General features: G+C 33.7%; 1 protein-coding gene and 1 pseudogene across 1 annotated transcript; both read right to left on the bottom strand.

Moving 5' to 3' along the window:
- Positions 1-2,097: 2,097 nt before the first annotated feature.
- Positions 2,098-4,403, bottom strand: LOC107032219 (probable 2-oxoglutarate-dependent dioxygenase ANS). Its single transcript, XM_015233807.2, has 4 exons — positions 4,062-4,403; positions 3,290-3,537; positions 2,888-3,215; positions 2,098-2,587 (listed from the first exon to the last, which is right to left on the bottom strand). The coding sequence occupies exons 1-4, from the start codon at positions 4,275-4,277 to the stop codon at positions 2,345-2,347; spliced, it is 1,035 nt and encodes a 344-aa protein (XP_015089293.1). The 5' UTR covers positions 4,278-4,403; the 3' UTR covers positions 2,098-2,344.
- A 5,488-nt stretch (positions 4,404-9,891) lies between these two features.
- LOC107001602 lies at positions 9,892-11,161 on the bottom strand (annotated as a pseudogene).
- Positions 11,162-15,311: the final 4,150 nt, after the last annotated feature.

Here is a 15,311-nt window from a genome sequence, read left to right on the forward strand (position 1 = left end):
AGGGGGGGTTGAAGTTTAAAAATAAAAATTTAAAGTTGAAAATATTTTTAAAAAGTAAAATTAATTTTTTGGAGAGGGGGCGGGGGGCGGGGCCGGTGGGGGAAGGTCAAGGATCAAGTGAAAAAATAAAAATTTTGAAATTGAAAATATTTTTTAAAAAAATTGATGTTTTTCCCCAAAAAAAAATGTAATTTGAAATTGGAGGAGAGTTATGGAAAATGTTTTCCTTAATTTTTGAAGGGAAGTCATTTTCCTTAATTTTGAGGAAAATGAGTTGATTTGGAAAACATTTTCCAAAACTTTTGTCCCAACCAAACATGGGAAAATTAGAAAACGTTTTCCAGAAAATGTTTTCCTTCATACCAAACACACTCATAATCTAGAGAGGGGACCATGGATTCACGTTCCTCTTCTTAATACGCCAGCATGACTCCTTGGTTTTAAAAGATTATTACTAACTTTTTATGATACTTAGGCAAAGTGCAGTAGCTTTGTTCAAATAATTTTAATAAAAAACCCTCTATTTTCAGCATATTATATTAAAGGAAAAGAAAGTGAAATGAAAATAAACAAAACAAAAAGGGAAATTGAAAGAAAAGAAAAAACACCTAAAGTAAGGAATCAAGTTTTTTTTTTTTTTTTGCTACTAGAATTAACAACAAGGTTTAAAAAAAATCAAAAGAGAGATTTGAATCACAAACTTTCCTTTAGTAAAACTTTGAGAGTATTATAGCTATTATTATCATAAGAAGAAGAAGAAGAAGAAAGAAAAAAGAAACATATTAGTTCCTCCTTTTTCTTTTGTTTACATTTATATTTTGCACACTCTTGAAAAAATAATAAATTATCTTATTTTTTAGTCCCAATTTTGTTACTTTACTCTTGTTTTCCCTTTTATTAATCTCCTCTCATGTTTCTTAGCATAAGATGTAAACAAATATTTGAAAGGAATCAACTCTCTAATTGTCAAAAATCAAATTATTTTGATATAACTATTTTTAGTAAACCAATGGAGATAATAGTTATTATTTGAAATATAACAACGTAAAAAATGTTATTCTCGTATGATATTAAGTTATCTATTGTTAATATAAAAATATTCCTATATCATCAGATTATCCTTACTTTTTAAAATAGGGCTCTTTGTCCCCACCCCTACCACTCTTCCCAAGGAGGAGTTACTTCACCAACTTGGATGAAAATTATGTAGTAATTATTGGAAAAAAGAAGGGAAAAATATTGAGAGAGAAATTGGATTTTTTTGTTTTTATATTTTGCGTATGTAGGAGAAGTAATCATAATATTGCATAACTTGTTTAGAGGATAATAGGTAATATACCAACCAATATTGAGTTAATTGGTTTCTATATTATTTAATGTTTGCTATATGGAAGACATTATATTACATTGTTTCAAAGCTAAGATTAACCTAATCATTCTCCTCTCTTACAACCAATTCCAATAAAGAAAATTATAAACGATAAATTAAATTAAAAGAGAGAATTCAAATGGAAATAAAGGAATTTATGTACTATGGAGTTGTTAATTTGTTAATTACTCACCCCTCTTTATTGACAAAATTTTCTATAAGCAGTGTCCTTATTTAAAGGAGTGAAAAAAAAATCAAATCAGAGTAACAATGTCATATTTGAAAAAAGCACTACTTGGATTATATTTAATAACAACAATGTTTTATGCTCGACTCAATTTGTCACCTAACCTTTCAAATTATGACCCGTCTTTACCTCATATGAGCCTGGATAGACAGAGTTACCTAATGCATGTTGTTGGTGGGAGATAACAAGTATATTGTAAAATTAGTTGAGATGCGTAAAAGTTGACCTGAATATCACAGTCATCAAAGAGTAAATATCACTAGAAATTTGTCCATTATGTTTTTGGTTATTTAACTGCAATTTGTAGATTGTTTAAACGCTGCAATCTTCACTTTTGTTCTATTTGAATTATTAACAAACACTCAAAGAAATGAACTGTTCATGTACGCGGCTTAGCAGTTATTGTTTCTTCCTTCTTCTACCTAGAGAATTATCATGTTCTTTCGGCACAGCAATAATATAATCATTTTAGTCTCACAAGTGAGGTCTAGGGAGGTTGGGTGTACGCACACCTTACTCCTATTTTTGGTACATATTATGCATTTAGTATATTTCGTAAATGAATAACAATAGGTTCTAGATCAATCCGTTGTCTTGCTTATATTCAAGAGCTTGCCCTTCTTAGAGCATGTCCAGATCTTAATGTTGGGCTCGTGCGCAGCACAGGCAACCACGACTAGTAAACATACAAATAGAGGAAAAGAAGGAACCAACATCAGCTAATGAAATTATTGGCTTATCTTCGCTGCTTCTATTGGTATTTTCCCCTGCTGATAGCTTTGGAAGAAGAGAGCAACATAATTCTTAATGTCCTTGTACCCTCTCGGCCTTTCCTCGTTGATAAGCTTCTCTACTGGTCCAATCCCAACATGTACATCTGGCATAATGAAGACAGCAAGGGTGTTTCTTTCTCGTTCTGCATTCGTCACCACCCTGTGCACCGGGCTTTTAAAGATGCCATTGATCATTACCTGCAGCAAGGAATAATAATTCTGAGAACTTCACTAGTTTGTACAACATGGTGATGCTAAAGAAGAACATCTAATCATATCAACAACCAATTCAAGTCGCAACAATTAATGAGTAAAGAAGAAAAGGAGTTTTGGATAGGAAAAATAAGTTTGAGGCACGCTATTGAAGGTGCTGATTTCAGAGTAGATTTCCCCTTGCATCTCTTCATAAAAGAATCGCATCTTACCAAAAGACGTATTATCAGTCAAAATAACTCCAATGCATTTGAAGTCCTTCAACATTATTTAGTTTACACTTACCTCAACTTGATCTCCAACATTGATGAGTAAACCATATGGGACAACAGGCACTCTGAACCATTGATCATCTTTGAGAACCTGAAGCCCTTCAACTTCTTTGTCTTGCAACAGGATGGTAATGGCCGATGCATCAGCATGTTGTTTGACTCCGAGTACCACATCAGGTCTTGGACACGGAGGGTAGAAGTTGAATCTTGCTGTAGTCGTTCCACGTTCTCCACACTGGTCCAGAAAGCAATTCTCCTCCACGTTCAATGACGCTGCAATGGCCTTTAGGAGGGACTCACTCAACAACTTCATATTCTTCATATATTCTTCAAAAACTTCCCTACCACCAAGTAGTAATTTGTTAGCCTGTGTGTGTCTAACTTGTTCAATGCAGAGTAAAAGCAGAGGATGTACCTAAAACATTCAGGTTTTTGTGGCCAGAAGCGGAGTTCTCTTATATCTTCAGGGAACACATTTAGATGCAGTCTATCGGACCAATCAAGCCTTTGCTTATCTGTAAGAACTTTATCATTTCCGTATCCTTCAATTTGATTAACTGTTCTTGCATATTTAAGCTTCTCTTCAGTTGGAAGAGCAAAGAACTTTTTGCTTATTTCACGCACTTTGTCAAGAAATGAATCTTCCATTCCATGATTTATGACCTGAATTTCCAATTTCATATGTTAAACGGATAATGCAAACAAAAGTGCAGAGAGCATATAGATTTTGTGTTCATGTCTGTTTCTGTTAGTTCTAGTTTACTATCATCCCCTAGTGATACCCTTATTCTTTTACTACTCTTACTTTGAAATAGCGGAAACAAACACTCTAACTTGATATTCAGTTATTTTGAGAGTGCGCGCATAGACACTTTAACTTGGTCTCAACTGGCAACTGAACACTTCCATTTAGTTTTTCGCTTTTGGATCATCTCAAGTTTATAAGTCAACCTTAGTCTTGAGTTTAAAAGATCCAAATTTGGTATATGCACGGAGGGTGTTCAAGTGAGTACCTCCCTCTCACCTAAATCCGATCACGGAGAAGGAAAAACAAGGGAGGATATTACAAGGTGAGAAATCGAACTCTCACAACCAAAAAATTATAAATTAAGCTAACTGAGCTACTTAGATTTTCCCTACTTCACTTTCTTCGATCACAAGCCAAGCGAAAAAAAAGAAAATCAAACCTGGATACAGCCACAAGACTTGAGACCTGATTGAAGTTTGTTGAGCTGTTGTTGTCTGTTAGGGGATGTAAGAAGGCTAAGATCAACTTGTGGCACATCCAACAAAAGAGGATGGGTATTGATTGATCCTTGTGCATAAAAATACTTTTCTGGAACTTGATTGGTATTTGCTAGTTCTTGTACTGATTTGAAAACTGTTTCTTGAGTTTCAGCCATAATTTTTTTTGTAAGAAGCAAATGTTAGGTGGTTGCACATCTTACTGTTTGCTTTGTTTCCCAAATATATCCCAAGAAAATCAATACATAGATGGGTGATTGGACAGTAGGCCCTTGAAAATAGTGTTTGGCAATGAATTTGGTTTTTAAATCTGGTGAGAATTTATTGATTTGTGACTTTTAAAACGAAAAAGTATCAACAATATTTAAAACTACAATTATTGAATAAAAATGTCATTTGTTAGTAGTTAAGTTCAAAAATATCTTCACGGCCGGGACATTTATAATTTAAGTATCACTTATGCTATGATCGAAATTTCAGAGACACGTCTTAATTAAATTAAGGTCATATTGCTCCCTTGAACCCTTTTTTTTTTTTTTTTGTAATTTTGTATATCTTTTTGGCCTATGTGGTATCCAAACATCTTTCACGCGCTTCAACTATATGTCACTTAAGTCAAAAGATGTATAAAATTACCAAAAAATAATAACTTGAGAAGTAATAAGACCTTTGCTTAGTTAAGGTGTGTCTCTTTAATTTTGATCATAGTCTATGGATGATAACTCCCCCTCCAGCCAAGGGCCCAAATGGACTTCAAGTGGAGGATCTCTTGGCAGGCTTCATGCCTGCCGCACTTCTAAAAACTCATGCTTATCTACAATCACCGCTTTCGTAAGCATATCTGAAGGATTGTCGTCAGTGTGTATCTTCTCAACCTCAAATAATTTCTCTTCCAGGGCCATTCTAATCCAATGATATTTTCTACTAATATGCTTGGATTTAGAATGAAAGGTAGAGTGCTTGGTGAGATAAATAGCACTTTGATTATCACAAAATAAGACAAATCTTGATTGTTCAAAATCAAGATCTTTGATAAACTCCTTCATCCAAAGCAATTCCTTGGCACCTTCAGTAATGGCAATATATTCGGCTTCTGTGGTGGATAGAGCTATGCACTTCCGAAGTCTTGATTGCCAAGAAATAGCTCCCCCTCCAAAAGTGATCAAATAGCCAAAAGTGGATTTTGAATTGTCAAGATTTCCTCCCAAATCAGAGTCTGTGTAGCATACTAGTTCAGACTTGCCACTACCAAAGCACAACTCCATATCTGACGTACCCTTCAAATATCGTAGTATCCATTTCACTGCACCCCAATGTTCTTTTCCAAGATTGGAAAGAAATATGCTAACGGTACCAACAACATGTGCAATATCTGGTCTAGTGCAAATCATAGCATACATCAAACTACCAACCGCGGAAGAATATGGAATACTCGACATCTCATTCTTCTCTTCATTAGTCGATGGACTTTGAGTCGTACTCAACTTAAAGTGTTTAGCAAATGTGTACTAACCACTTTTGTCTCTGTCATGTTGAACCTCTTGAGTACTTTCTCAATATACTTCTTTTGGGATAGAGATAACTTCTTCTTGTGTCTATCTCGATAGATTTGTATGCCTAAGATCTTCTTTGCTGGCCCCAAGTCCTTCATCGCAAACGAATTGCTTAACTCTTTCTTGAGGACTGCAATTCTAGATTCATTTTTGCCAACAATCAACATATCATCCACATAAAGTAGTAAGATAATAAAATCATCATCAGAGAACTTCTGAAAAAATACACAATGATCTGAAGAAGTTTTCTTGTATCCCTGATTTTCAATGACAGATTCAAACTTTAAGTACCACTGCCTTGGAGCTTGTTTCAAGCCGTACAAACTCTTTCTCAATTTGCAAACATGGTTTTCTTTCCCATTAACTACAAAACCTTCAGGTTGCTCCATGTAGATCTCCTCTTCTAAATCACCATGAAGAAAGACAGTCTTGACATCCATCTGCTCAACCTCTAAATCTAGACTTGCGGCTAAGGCTAGAACCATACAAATGGAGTACATTTTCACAACAGGAGAGAAAATTTCATCAAAGTCAATCCCCTTTCTTTGGCCAAAACCTTTGACGACTAACCTAGCCTTGTATCTAGGTGCAAATGTATGTTGATCTTGCTTTAATCTAAATATCCATTTATTTGTTAAAGCTTTCTTACCTTTCGGTAACTCTACTAGCTCATATGTGCCATTCTCGTGAAGTGACTTCATCTCGTCTTCCATGGCTTCTACCCACCTATCTGTATGAGTATCTAGCATGACTTCATCATAACCTTCAGGTTCTCCCATGTCAGTCAAGAGGATATACTCATTAGGAGAATAACGTGTTGAGCTTCGCTTTTCTCTAGTAAATCTTCTACAAGAGGTTTCTGGAGCATCCGAAGCGATCATCCCAACATGAATTGGTTGATTATCAACCGCAACATCATCAGTAGGAACAATTATATGTTCTACACTCTCATCATTATCTTAATCATTACCTTGGGTTCCCTCATGTGCAGAAGATGTATCAATAATAGGAATTGGATCAACATCAACTAAGCTCTCATCAGTATGAGAATCTAGTTTCTCAGTCTTGTCAATATCTTCAATAGTTTGATCTTCAAAGAACACAACATCACGACTTCTAATGAGTTTCTTATCAATTGGATCATAAAAGCGATATCCAAACTCATCTTGACCATAACCAATGAAGATACATTGCTTAGTTTTAACATCCAATTTAGACCTCTCATCTTTTGGAACATGCACACAAGCTTTACACCCAAACACTTTCAAGTGATCATAAGAAATATCCTTATCAAACCAAACTCTGTTTGGAACATCACCATCCAAAGCAACAATATGAGACAAATTGATAACATAAGCAACAATGTTAAGTTCTTCAGCCCAAAAAGAATTTGGAAGTTTAGCCTCTGAAAGCACACATCTAACTCTCTCAACTAAAGTTATGTTCATCCTCTCTGCCAAACCATTTAATTGAAGAGTCTTTGGAGGAGTCTTCTGATGGCGTATTCCTTGCGATTTGCAGTAGTTATCAAAGGGACCAATATACTCACAACCATTATCAGTGCGAATACATTTTAATTTCTTTCCCGTTTGTCTCTCAGATAAGGCTTGAAACTGTTTAAACACATCAAGCACTTGATCTTTGAATTTTAAAGGATATACCCAAATCTTGTGAGAATGATCATCAATGAAAGTAGCAAAGTAAAGTGCACCACCTTTTGACTTCACTTTGAAAGGACCACACAAATCTGAGTGTACTAGCTCCAATAGCTCAGACTTTCTTGAAGGAGGATGACTGTGAAAAAAAACTCTTTTCTGTTTCCCTGCTAAGCAATGAACACATCTTTTCACCTTTGCTTGTTTCATACCAGCAAGCAAATTCTTCTTAGCCAAACATGTGATCCCCCTCTCGCTCATTTGACTAAGCCTCTTGTGCCACAATTCTGATAAAGTCTCGCTCTCCACCAAATTTATAGAGTCACCAAGAACCGATTCTTGTGTCACGTATAAATTTGAATGTTTTCTTCCTCAAGCTAAAATCAGTGAGCCTTTGGTGAGCTTCCATTGGCCATTGCACAAGTCATTATGATAGCCATCATCATCTAGTTGTCCTACAGAGATCAAATTTAAGGGAATGTCTGGAGCATGCTTGACATTCTGAAGGACCAACGTTGAACCGGTATTGGTTTTCAAACAAACAGTGCCAACACCAAACACCTTAACCTCACCAGCATTACTCATCTTTAACACCTCAGAGTTAACAGAAGTATATGATGAAAATAAGTCTTTTCTTGATGTGACATGTGATGTAGCTCCAGAATCTACTATTTAACTTGTATCTTGAGATAAAAAATTGATGACGTCTTTATCACAAGCGAAGAGAAGGTCATCTTGGACAACAGCAACAACATTATTTTCATTGTTTTCTTCCTTCTTCCCTTCTTTAAGATCTTGCTTCAATTGTTTACAAAATCTTTTAATATGCCCTTTGTTTCCACAATGATAACATATAATATTTGGATTCTTGAATTTCGACTTGCTTCTACTTTTACCTCTACTCCTCGGATCTCTTGTCTTATGTCTCCCTCGATCTTCTGTATATAGAACATCTGAATGTGAAGATGTGTCTTGAGATTTTCTTCTAACCTCTTCATTCAACACACCACTCTTTGCATATTCCATAGTCACCTTTCCACCAGTGGCAGAATTTGTTAAAGAAACACGAAGAGTTTTCCAAGAATCTGGTAGAGTATTAAGAAGCCAAAGTCCTTGTATTTCATCATCAAAATTCACACCCATTCCTGATAGCTGATCAAGAATACCCTGAAAATCATTTATATGATCAAGAATAGGACTACCCTCCTTGTATTTAAAGGTCATCAATTGCTTTAACAAGAATAACTTGTTATTGCCAGTTTTTGAAGCGTAAAGCGTCTCCAACTTTTCCCACAATGTTCTAGCATGTGTCTCATTCACAATATGGTTGCGAACATTATCTTCAACCCGTTGTCTTATATATCCACATACTTGTTGGTGCTCAAATTCCCAATTTTCAGCGGTCACATTCTCGGGTTTATGAGCAGAGAAAATCGGAAGATGCATCTTCTTCACGAACAATAGATCTTTCATCTTGCTTTTCCATATGTTGTAGTTTCTTCCTTTTTGACATACCATCTTGATCATATTCCCCTCCATATAGATAAACTTAGCTCTGATACCAGTTGCTGTGATGAAAAGATGAAACCGCAAATCTAACAATAAAGAACACCAAGTTTAACGTGGAAAAACCCTTCAAATCGAAGGTCACCACCACGGGATCGACAAGATCCAAATTGCTTCACTATAACAATAAGAGGGTTACAAATATTCTTCTAATGGCTACACAACAAGTGTCAAAAGAGAACAAACAATAGCTACACCAACAAAAGATAAATAGAAAGAAACATCACCCAAACCCAGCTTCTATTCGGGACCTAAAACAGGATCTTGCTGATCTCCGAATCTGATCTCCACCATTCAAATCAACCATCAAGATGTCAGGAACACTCAGTACAAATTTCAGCCCGATCTAACGGTTAGTTAGTTGGGAAACACGATATGAACGTTGCTGGTTGGAGAAAAATACTGCAGCAAAAGAACCTTTTGTTTCTCTCTTTTTCTGTTGTTGAAAGCTCTCTCAAAAACCTCTCTTATGTTCTAATGTCTTTCAAAGACAATACCAATTAGCAATTAATTATTCTCTCAATACCATCCTCTATTTATAGAGTTGTGCTTTTCCTTACAAAGTCAAAACCAACTACAAATAGGATTACCATTCCAATCCTTTTCCTAATAGAGTTGGAGACCAAATAAAGAGAATAATTCCAATCCTTTTCCAAGTAGGATTAGGTCATGAGCCTTTGGCTGGAACATGGGCAATAACCCAATAGATGTCTTATCCCCATTTTTTATGATGCTTTCAAATAAAGTACACAAATTATTATTTTTTGTTTAAAATGATCTTCTTGTTGGAAAGGTGTTGAATTAGACCTCCACCAATCAACTAAGTCTAGTATACCTCTAGCCTTTTATAACTGTTCCAAGGAGGGTAGGACCTAAGCAAACATTACCCGTACCTTTAGTAAATATTGTACATTTAGTATGATTTGTAAATGAATAACAATAGGTTCTAAATCAAACTGTCCTCTTTATCTTATTTAAGAGGTTGCATTTATCAGATCTTAGTACTGGGCTCGTTCACAGCACAGGCAACCACGACTAGTAAAAATACAAATAGAGGAACCAACATCAGCTAATGACTAATCTTTGCTGCTTCTATTGGTAATTTCCCCTGCTGATAGCTTTGGAAGAAGAGAGCAACATAATTCTTAATGTCCTTGTACCCTCTCGGCCTTTCCTCGTTGGTAAGCTTCTCCACTGGTCCAATCCCATCAGCTACATCTGGCATAATGAAGACAGCAAGGGTGTTTCTTTCTCGTTCTGCATCCGTCAACACCCTGTGCACGGGGCTTTTAAAGATGCCATTGCTCATTATCTGCAGCAAGGAAGAAAGAGAACTTTGGATAGAAAAATCAGGTTCAGGGCACTGATTTCAGAGTAGACTTCCGTTGCCACCCGAGTGCAAATAACAAAGTCAGGAAATCTTCTGAAGGTTGGATGCGTCTCTTCATAAAAGAAATGTGTCTTAGACGCATTAAATTTTGAACATGTGAAGCCATTCAGCATGATTTAGTTTACTCTTTCTTACCTCGACTTGATCTCCAACATTTAATGAGTAAATCATATGGGACAACAGGCACTCTGAACCATTGATCATCTTTGAGAACCTGAAGCCCTTCAACTTCTCTGTCTTGCAACAGGATGGTAATGGCTGATGCATCCGCATGTTGTTTGACTCGGAGTACAAAATCAGGTCTTGGACACGGAGGATAGAAGTTGAATCTTGCAATAGTCGTTCTACGTTCTCCACACTGGTCGAGAAAGCAATTCTCCTCTACCATGGCCTTAACGAGGGACTCACTCAACAACTTCATATTCTTCAAAAAACTTCCCTACCACCAAGTAGTATTTTGTTAGCCCTGTGTGTGTCTAACTCAGTCATCTCGGAGTAAAAGCGGAGGATGTACCTAAAACAATCAGGTTTTTGGGACCACAATTGGAGTTTTCTTATATCTTCAGGGAACACATTAAGATACAATCTATCAGACCAATCAAGCCTTTGCTTATCTGTAATAACTTTATCATTTCCATATCCTTCCATTTGATTAACCATATTGTAGCTTCTCTTCAGTAGAAGAGCAAAGGATTGTTTGCTAATTTCACGCACTTTGTCAAGAAATGAATCTTCCATTCCATGATTTATGGCCTGAATTTCCAATACTATATATTATATTAGACTGATATTGCAAACAAAAGTGCAGAGAGCATATACATTTGTGTTCATCCCCCTTTTAGTACCTTTTTTCTTGGCATAACACATAAATATGTCATTTATTTTGGTTTTAAATCACATTTATGCCCTTCAACTTTAGGTATGCGCAAGTAGACACTTTAAGTTGTATAAAATTGAACAAATAGACACACATGTTCTACATGACATCCTACATGTCATTTTTTGTCCTACGTGGTGTCCTACGTGTATTGTGTCATGTAGGACTCATTTGTTTTTTAATTTAAAAGTTGAATAGTTAAAGTGTCTGTTTGTGCATTATGAAAGTTTGAGATCAAAAATAATTTTGTGGGTTCCTCATTTCTGTACTTAATGTTTAATTTCTATGAGTCTTTTGTGGCTTGCTTTTACTTTTCTGTATCTTTATTTATGAACTTCAATAGTCACACGTTGAAAAATGTTATAAGTACTAGCCACAAATTAGTCATAATATAAAGTAGGTCAATGTATGAGATAATCATATGGTATCTTCTTAATTAATTAATTAATTAACTAATCCTGTTGAATATGTCTCCAAATGGACAATCAGATAGTTAATTTGTTAGGGTTTGAAATATTGTATCGAATTTTAGTGATTTCATGGTCTCTTTCTAAGTGTTGTAGGTCAAGTAGTAGGTTCTTTTTTCTCAAAAAATGAAGTGAAATTTTTTGATGATTTTTTTTTCTCCAAAAAGGAGAATTTTGAAATTTTTTCCTTTCAAGTTTTGAGAAGTTTGTGTGTCAACGCGTATAGGTGGAAAAGTGCAACAAATATCGAGTATTTTTATCTGAAGTTTGGTATGATTTGCTAAGGTTAATTTCTAATATTTATAGTGTAAGTTAAGATTAATTAAAACTTTAATCATGTGTGTTTGAAGTGCGATTAAATATTTTTTCTTATTCCTGAAATTCGGTCATACATGAGTGAGTGCATGTAAAACAGGTTAAAATTTTAGCAATTTGTATTAAAAGTGAAATTGATTTTTTTCCTTTAATTTTGCATGTAAAAATTGATTAAAACGTCAGTCATAGTAGAGTCTAATTTTTTAAGATATTGAAGTAACTTTATTATATTATTGAGGAGTCAATTCCCTAAATCGTCATCAAAGTTAAGAGAATTGCTTTGAAATATTATTTAGGACTAAAATATCACTCAACGATTACTATTTTCCTCCATGACACTTCAAAATCATCACTCTCTTCTGGTTGACATGACATGTCATTAAAGTCTTTTTTAATAATAGACTAAGTTAACTCATTGAACCTATTTAACAAAAAATGATGGTCATATTATTTTTAAATTTTTTTTATTAGTTTATTAAGAATAAACTTTCATATTTAAATTTTTTTTATCATAATTAACACTTTTATTTTTTTTATGTTATGAAGAATACATTTTAAAAATGTACTATAACTCCATCAATTTTGGATACTTATAGACACATACATTCAAAAAAATATTGATATACAAATCACTCATGAACGCTAATTTACATCAATTAATCATAAGTTGTATAATAAATCAATAATATTAAAGGTCAATTAATTGTCATAATAATACTAATTGTGTATTTTGCAATTCATGCTTCCAATATTATTTTTCTTAAAAAAAAATGAATAATATTATTTTTTTTATCCATTAGAAATATTAAATACCTCAAAAATCTCATTAAGTTCTAGTTGATATGCGCTATAGTCCTATTTAATCCATCAAACTTATGTCTCTACAAAATAAATATATAAATTACATGAGAATTTATGAAGATTATAAGAAAAATAATTTAAAAAGTCTAGTAACTTTATATATTGTCATCAAACAAAATTCAATGAAAAAAATCTCTATGTGCACTTATTACCTGATATTTTAAAATTCCTAACTAAATTATTTGAAAATTTTAAGCAATTTGTTTTATAAAGTATTTAAACAAATTTTTAAGGTTGACAAAAAAATTGGTAAGAAAGAGAAAATTATTATTTAACTTTTTTTAATTTTATTTTATTTTTATTCTTTTATTCTATATTATATTATATTATATTATAACTTTTCATAGAGTTAAACAACAATAAAAAAAACTAATAATTAATTGAATTTCCTAATTTAATTCAATAATATATATATTATATGAGATTAATATATTGATAAATAAAGATTAAAATTTTATTTTTTATAAATATGATTCACTTACTATTTTCTTTAAAAAAAAGATATTGTAAGTATATATGGATTTCAAAGCACCCAAATAATTATTTTTTTTATAATTAATTGACCTTCAATGTTATTGATTCATTATACAATTTATGATTAATTGAAGTAAATTAGTGTTCATGAGTAATTTGTATATCAATATTTTTTTGAATGTATGTGTTTATAAGTATTCAAAATTGATGAGATTATAATACGTTTTAAAAAGGTATTCTGCATAATATAAAAAAATAAAAAGTTTAATTATGATAAAAGATTTTAAGTATGAAAATTTATTCTTAATATATTAATAAAAAAATTAAAAATAATATGATCATTATTTTAGTTAAATGAGTTTAATGAATTAAATTAGTGTATTATTAAAAAAAGAATTTAATGACATCATGTCATGCCAACTAGGATAGAGTGATGCTTTTGAAGTGTAAAGTATATTTGGAGGAAAATAGTAATAGTTGGGTGATATCTTGGTCCTAAAAAGGGACATTTCATTTGAAAGCATGCAATTGTCAATTTAAACATGATTTAAGAGTTTAAAGAGCATAAGTCATAAAACATAGCCAACATAATCACCATCATATTAAAAGCCTTTTAAAACTCATACACACAACGTATTGAGTAACTATAGTTCATAAAATCATATTCTTGTTATTGTTGTGGAAATAAGTCTTAACCAACATGAGACCATGTGAGCTATAACATAAGAACCACTATCATTAGCTATATTTACGGCTTGAGCCAAAACTTGAAAGGCCCCCTAAACTCCGCATTTGTTACATTCTCGAGATCAATCAAAGCTCGAGGAGCTTGAGAAAGGAGCTCCTTGGTTCACATTGTCTTCATCATTCCTTCTAGCAAAAGCCCTTCGAGTAGTCGTATCATGTAGACCATCAGATAAAGATAAGAAGAAAGACCTTATAGAGTTAAAATCTATCGCACGACTTAAGATTAATGAAAGAAGTGGAATTTCCCAAGCATCTTGTAGCTTTTCATCCATTAATGTGGCGCGCTTCACACTCATGAACATGACTCTACTAGACATGACTTATGAAACATAATCCAAGAATCACTCTAAACCTCGTTCTCTGATTACCAAGTTTGTCATGACCTAGGGGTACCCCCTAGATGTAACATGGCGTATAGAACCCCAAAGGACTCCATACAAGCCACATAGTCTTCATAACATAAGCAGTAGAATAATAATAGTAAAAACACATTCCAAGTCTACAAATTTTCATAAGCGAAAGTAGAAGTCTAGACACTTTGTCTCAACATAGCCATCTATCACAATCTTGAATAAAATAGGGTCTAGCCCATACGACATGTCTAAAAATGGAAAGTACATGAAAGGAAACTACAACATAAGAAATTCGTTCTCGAACCATGAGAACTCACCAAGCTCGGAAAACAATCAAGTCCAAGTCTAGCCACAAGAATGATCACCTCAAGAACCAGACCCTACACTTGGGAAAATTGTAGGCAAAGTAGGCATTAGTACAAAATGCACCAATTATAATAGCCGTGCATGAAAACATTGAAAACATGTTAAAATGGACATTTCATTTGGAGTTATGCAATTAACTAAGTCAAACATGATATGAGAGTTTAAAAATCATAAGTCATAAAACATGAGTCAACATAGTCATCATCATCTTTAAAACCTATAAAAACTCATACACGAAGCTTCTTGAATAACCATATAGTTCATTATTCATGTTTTTGTTCTTGTTGTGGGAATAAGTCTTAACCGACATGAGACCGTGTGATCTTAACATAGAATCCAATGACTCCCACACCGAAAAGGGTTAGTCTGCTTGCATAAGGTAGAATCGATAACTTTAGCTTAGGTGGATCCACTAGCTAAATAACCTATGGGGTACATAGTTTGTGGGATAATGAGATTGCTACTAAAAATCGAGCCTCGAATATCGTAAGGGCTTCCATCTCAAGAATTTGCTTCTAAGAACTAGCCTCAACTAACGTGAGGGCTCCCATCTCATATCAGTATCCAC

The sequence above is a fragment of the Solanum pennellii genome, chromosome 10 (genome assembly GCF_001406875.1).
Source record: "Solanum pennellii chromosome 10, SPENNV200".
Lineage (NCBI taxonomy): Eukaryota > Viridiplantae > Streptophyta > Magnoliopsida > Solanales > Solanaceae > Solanum > Solanum pennellii.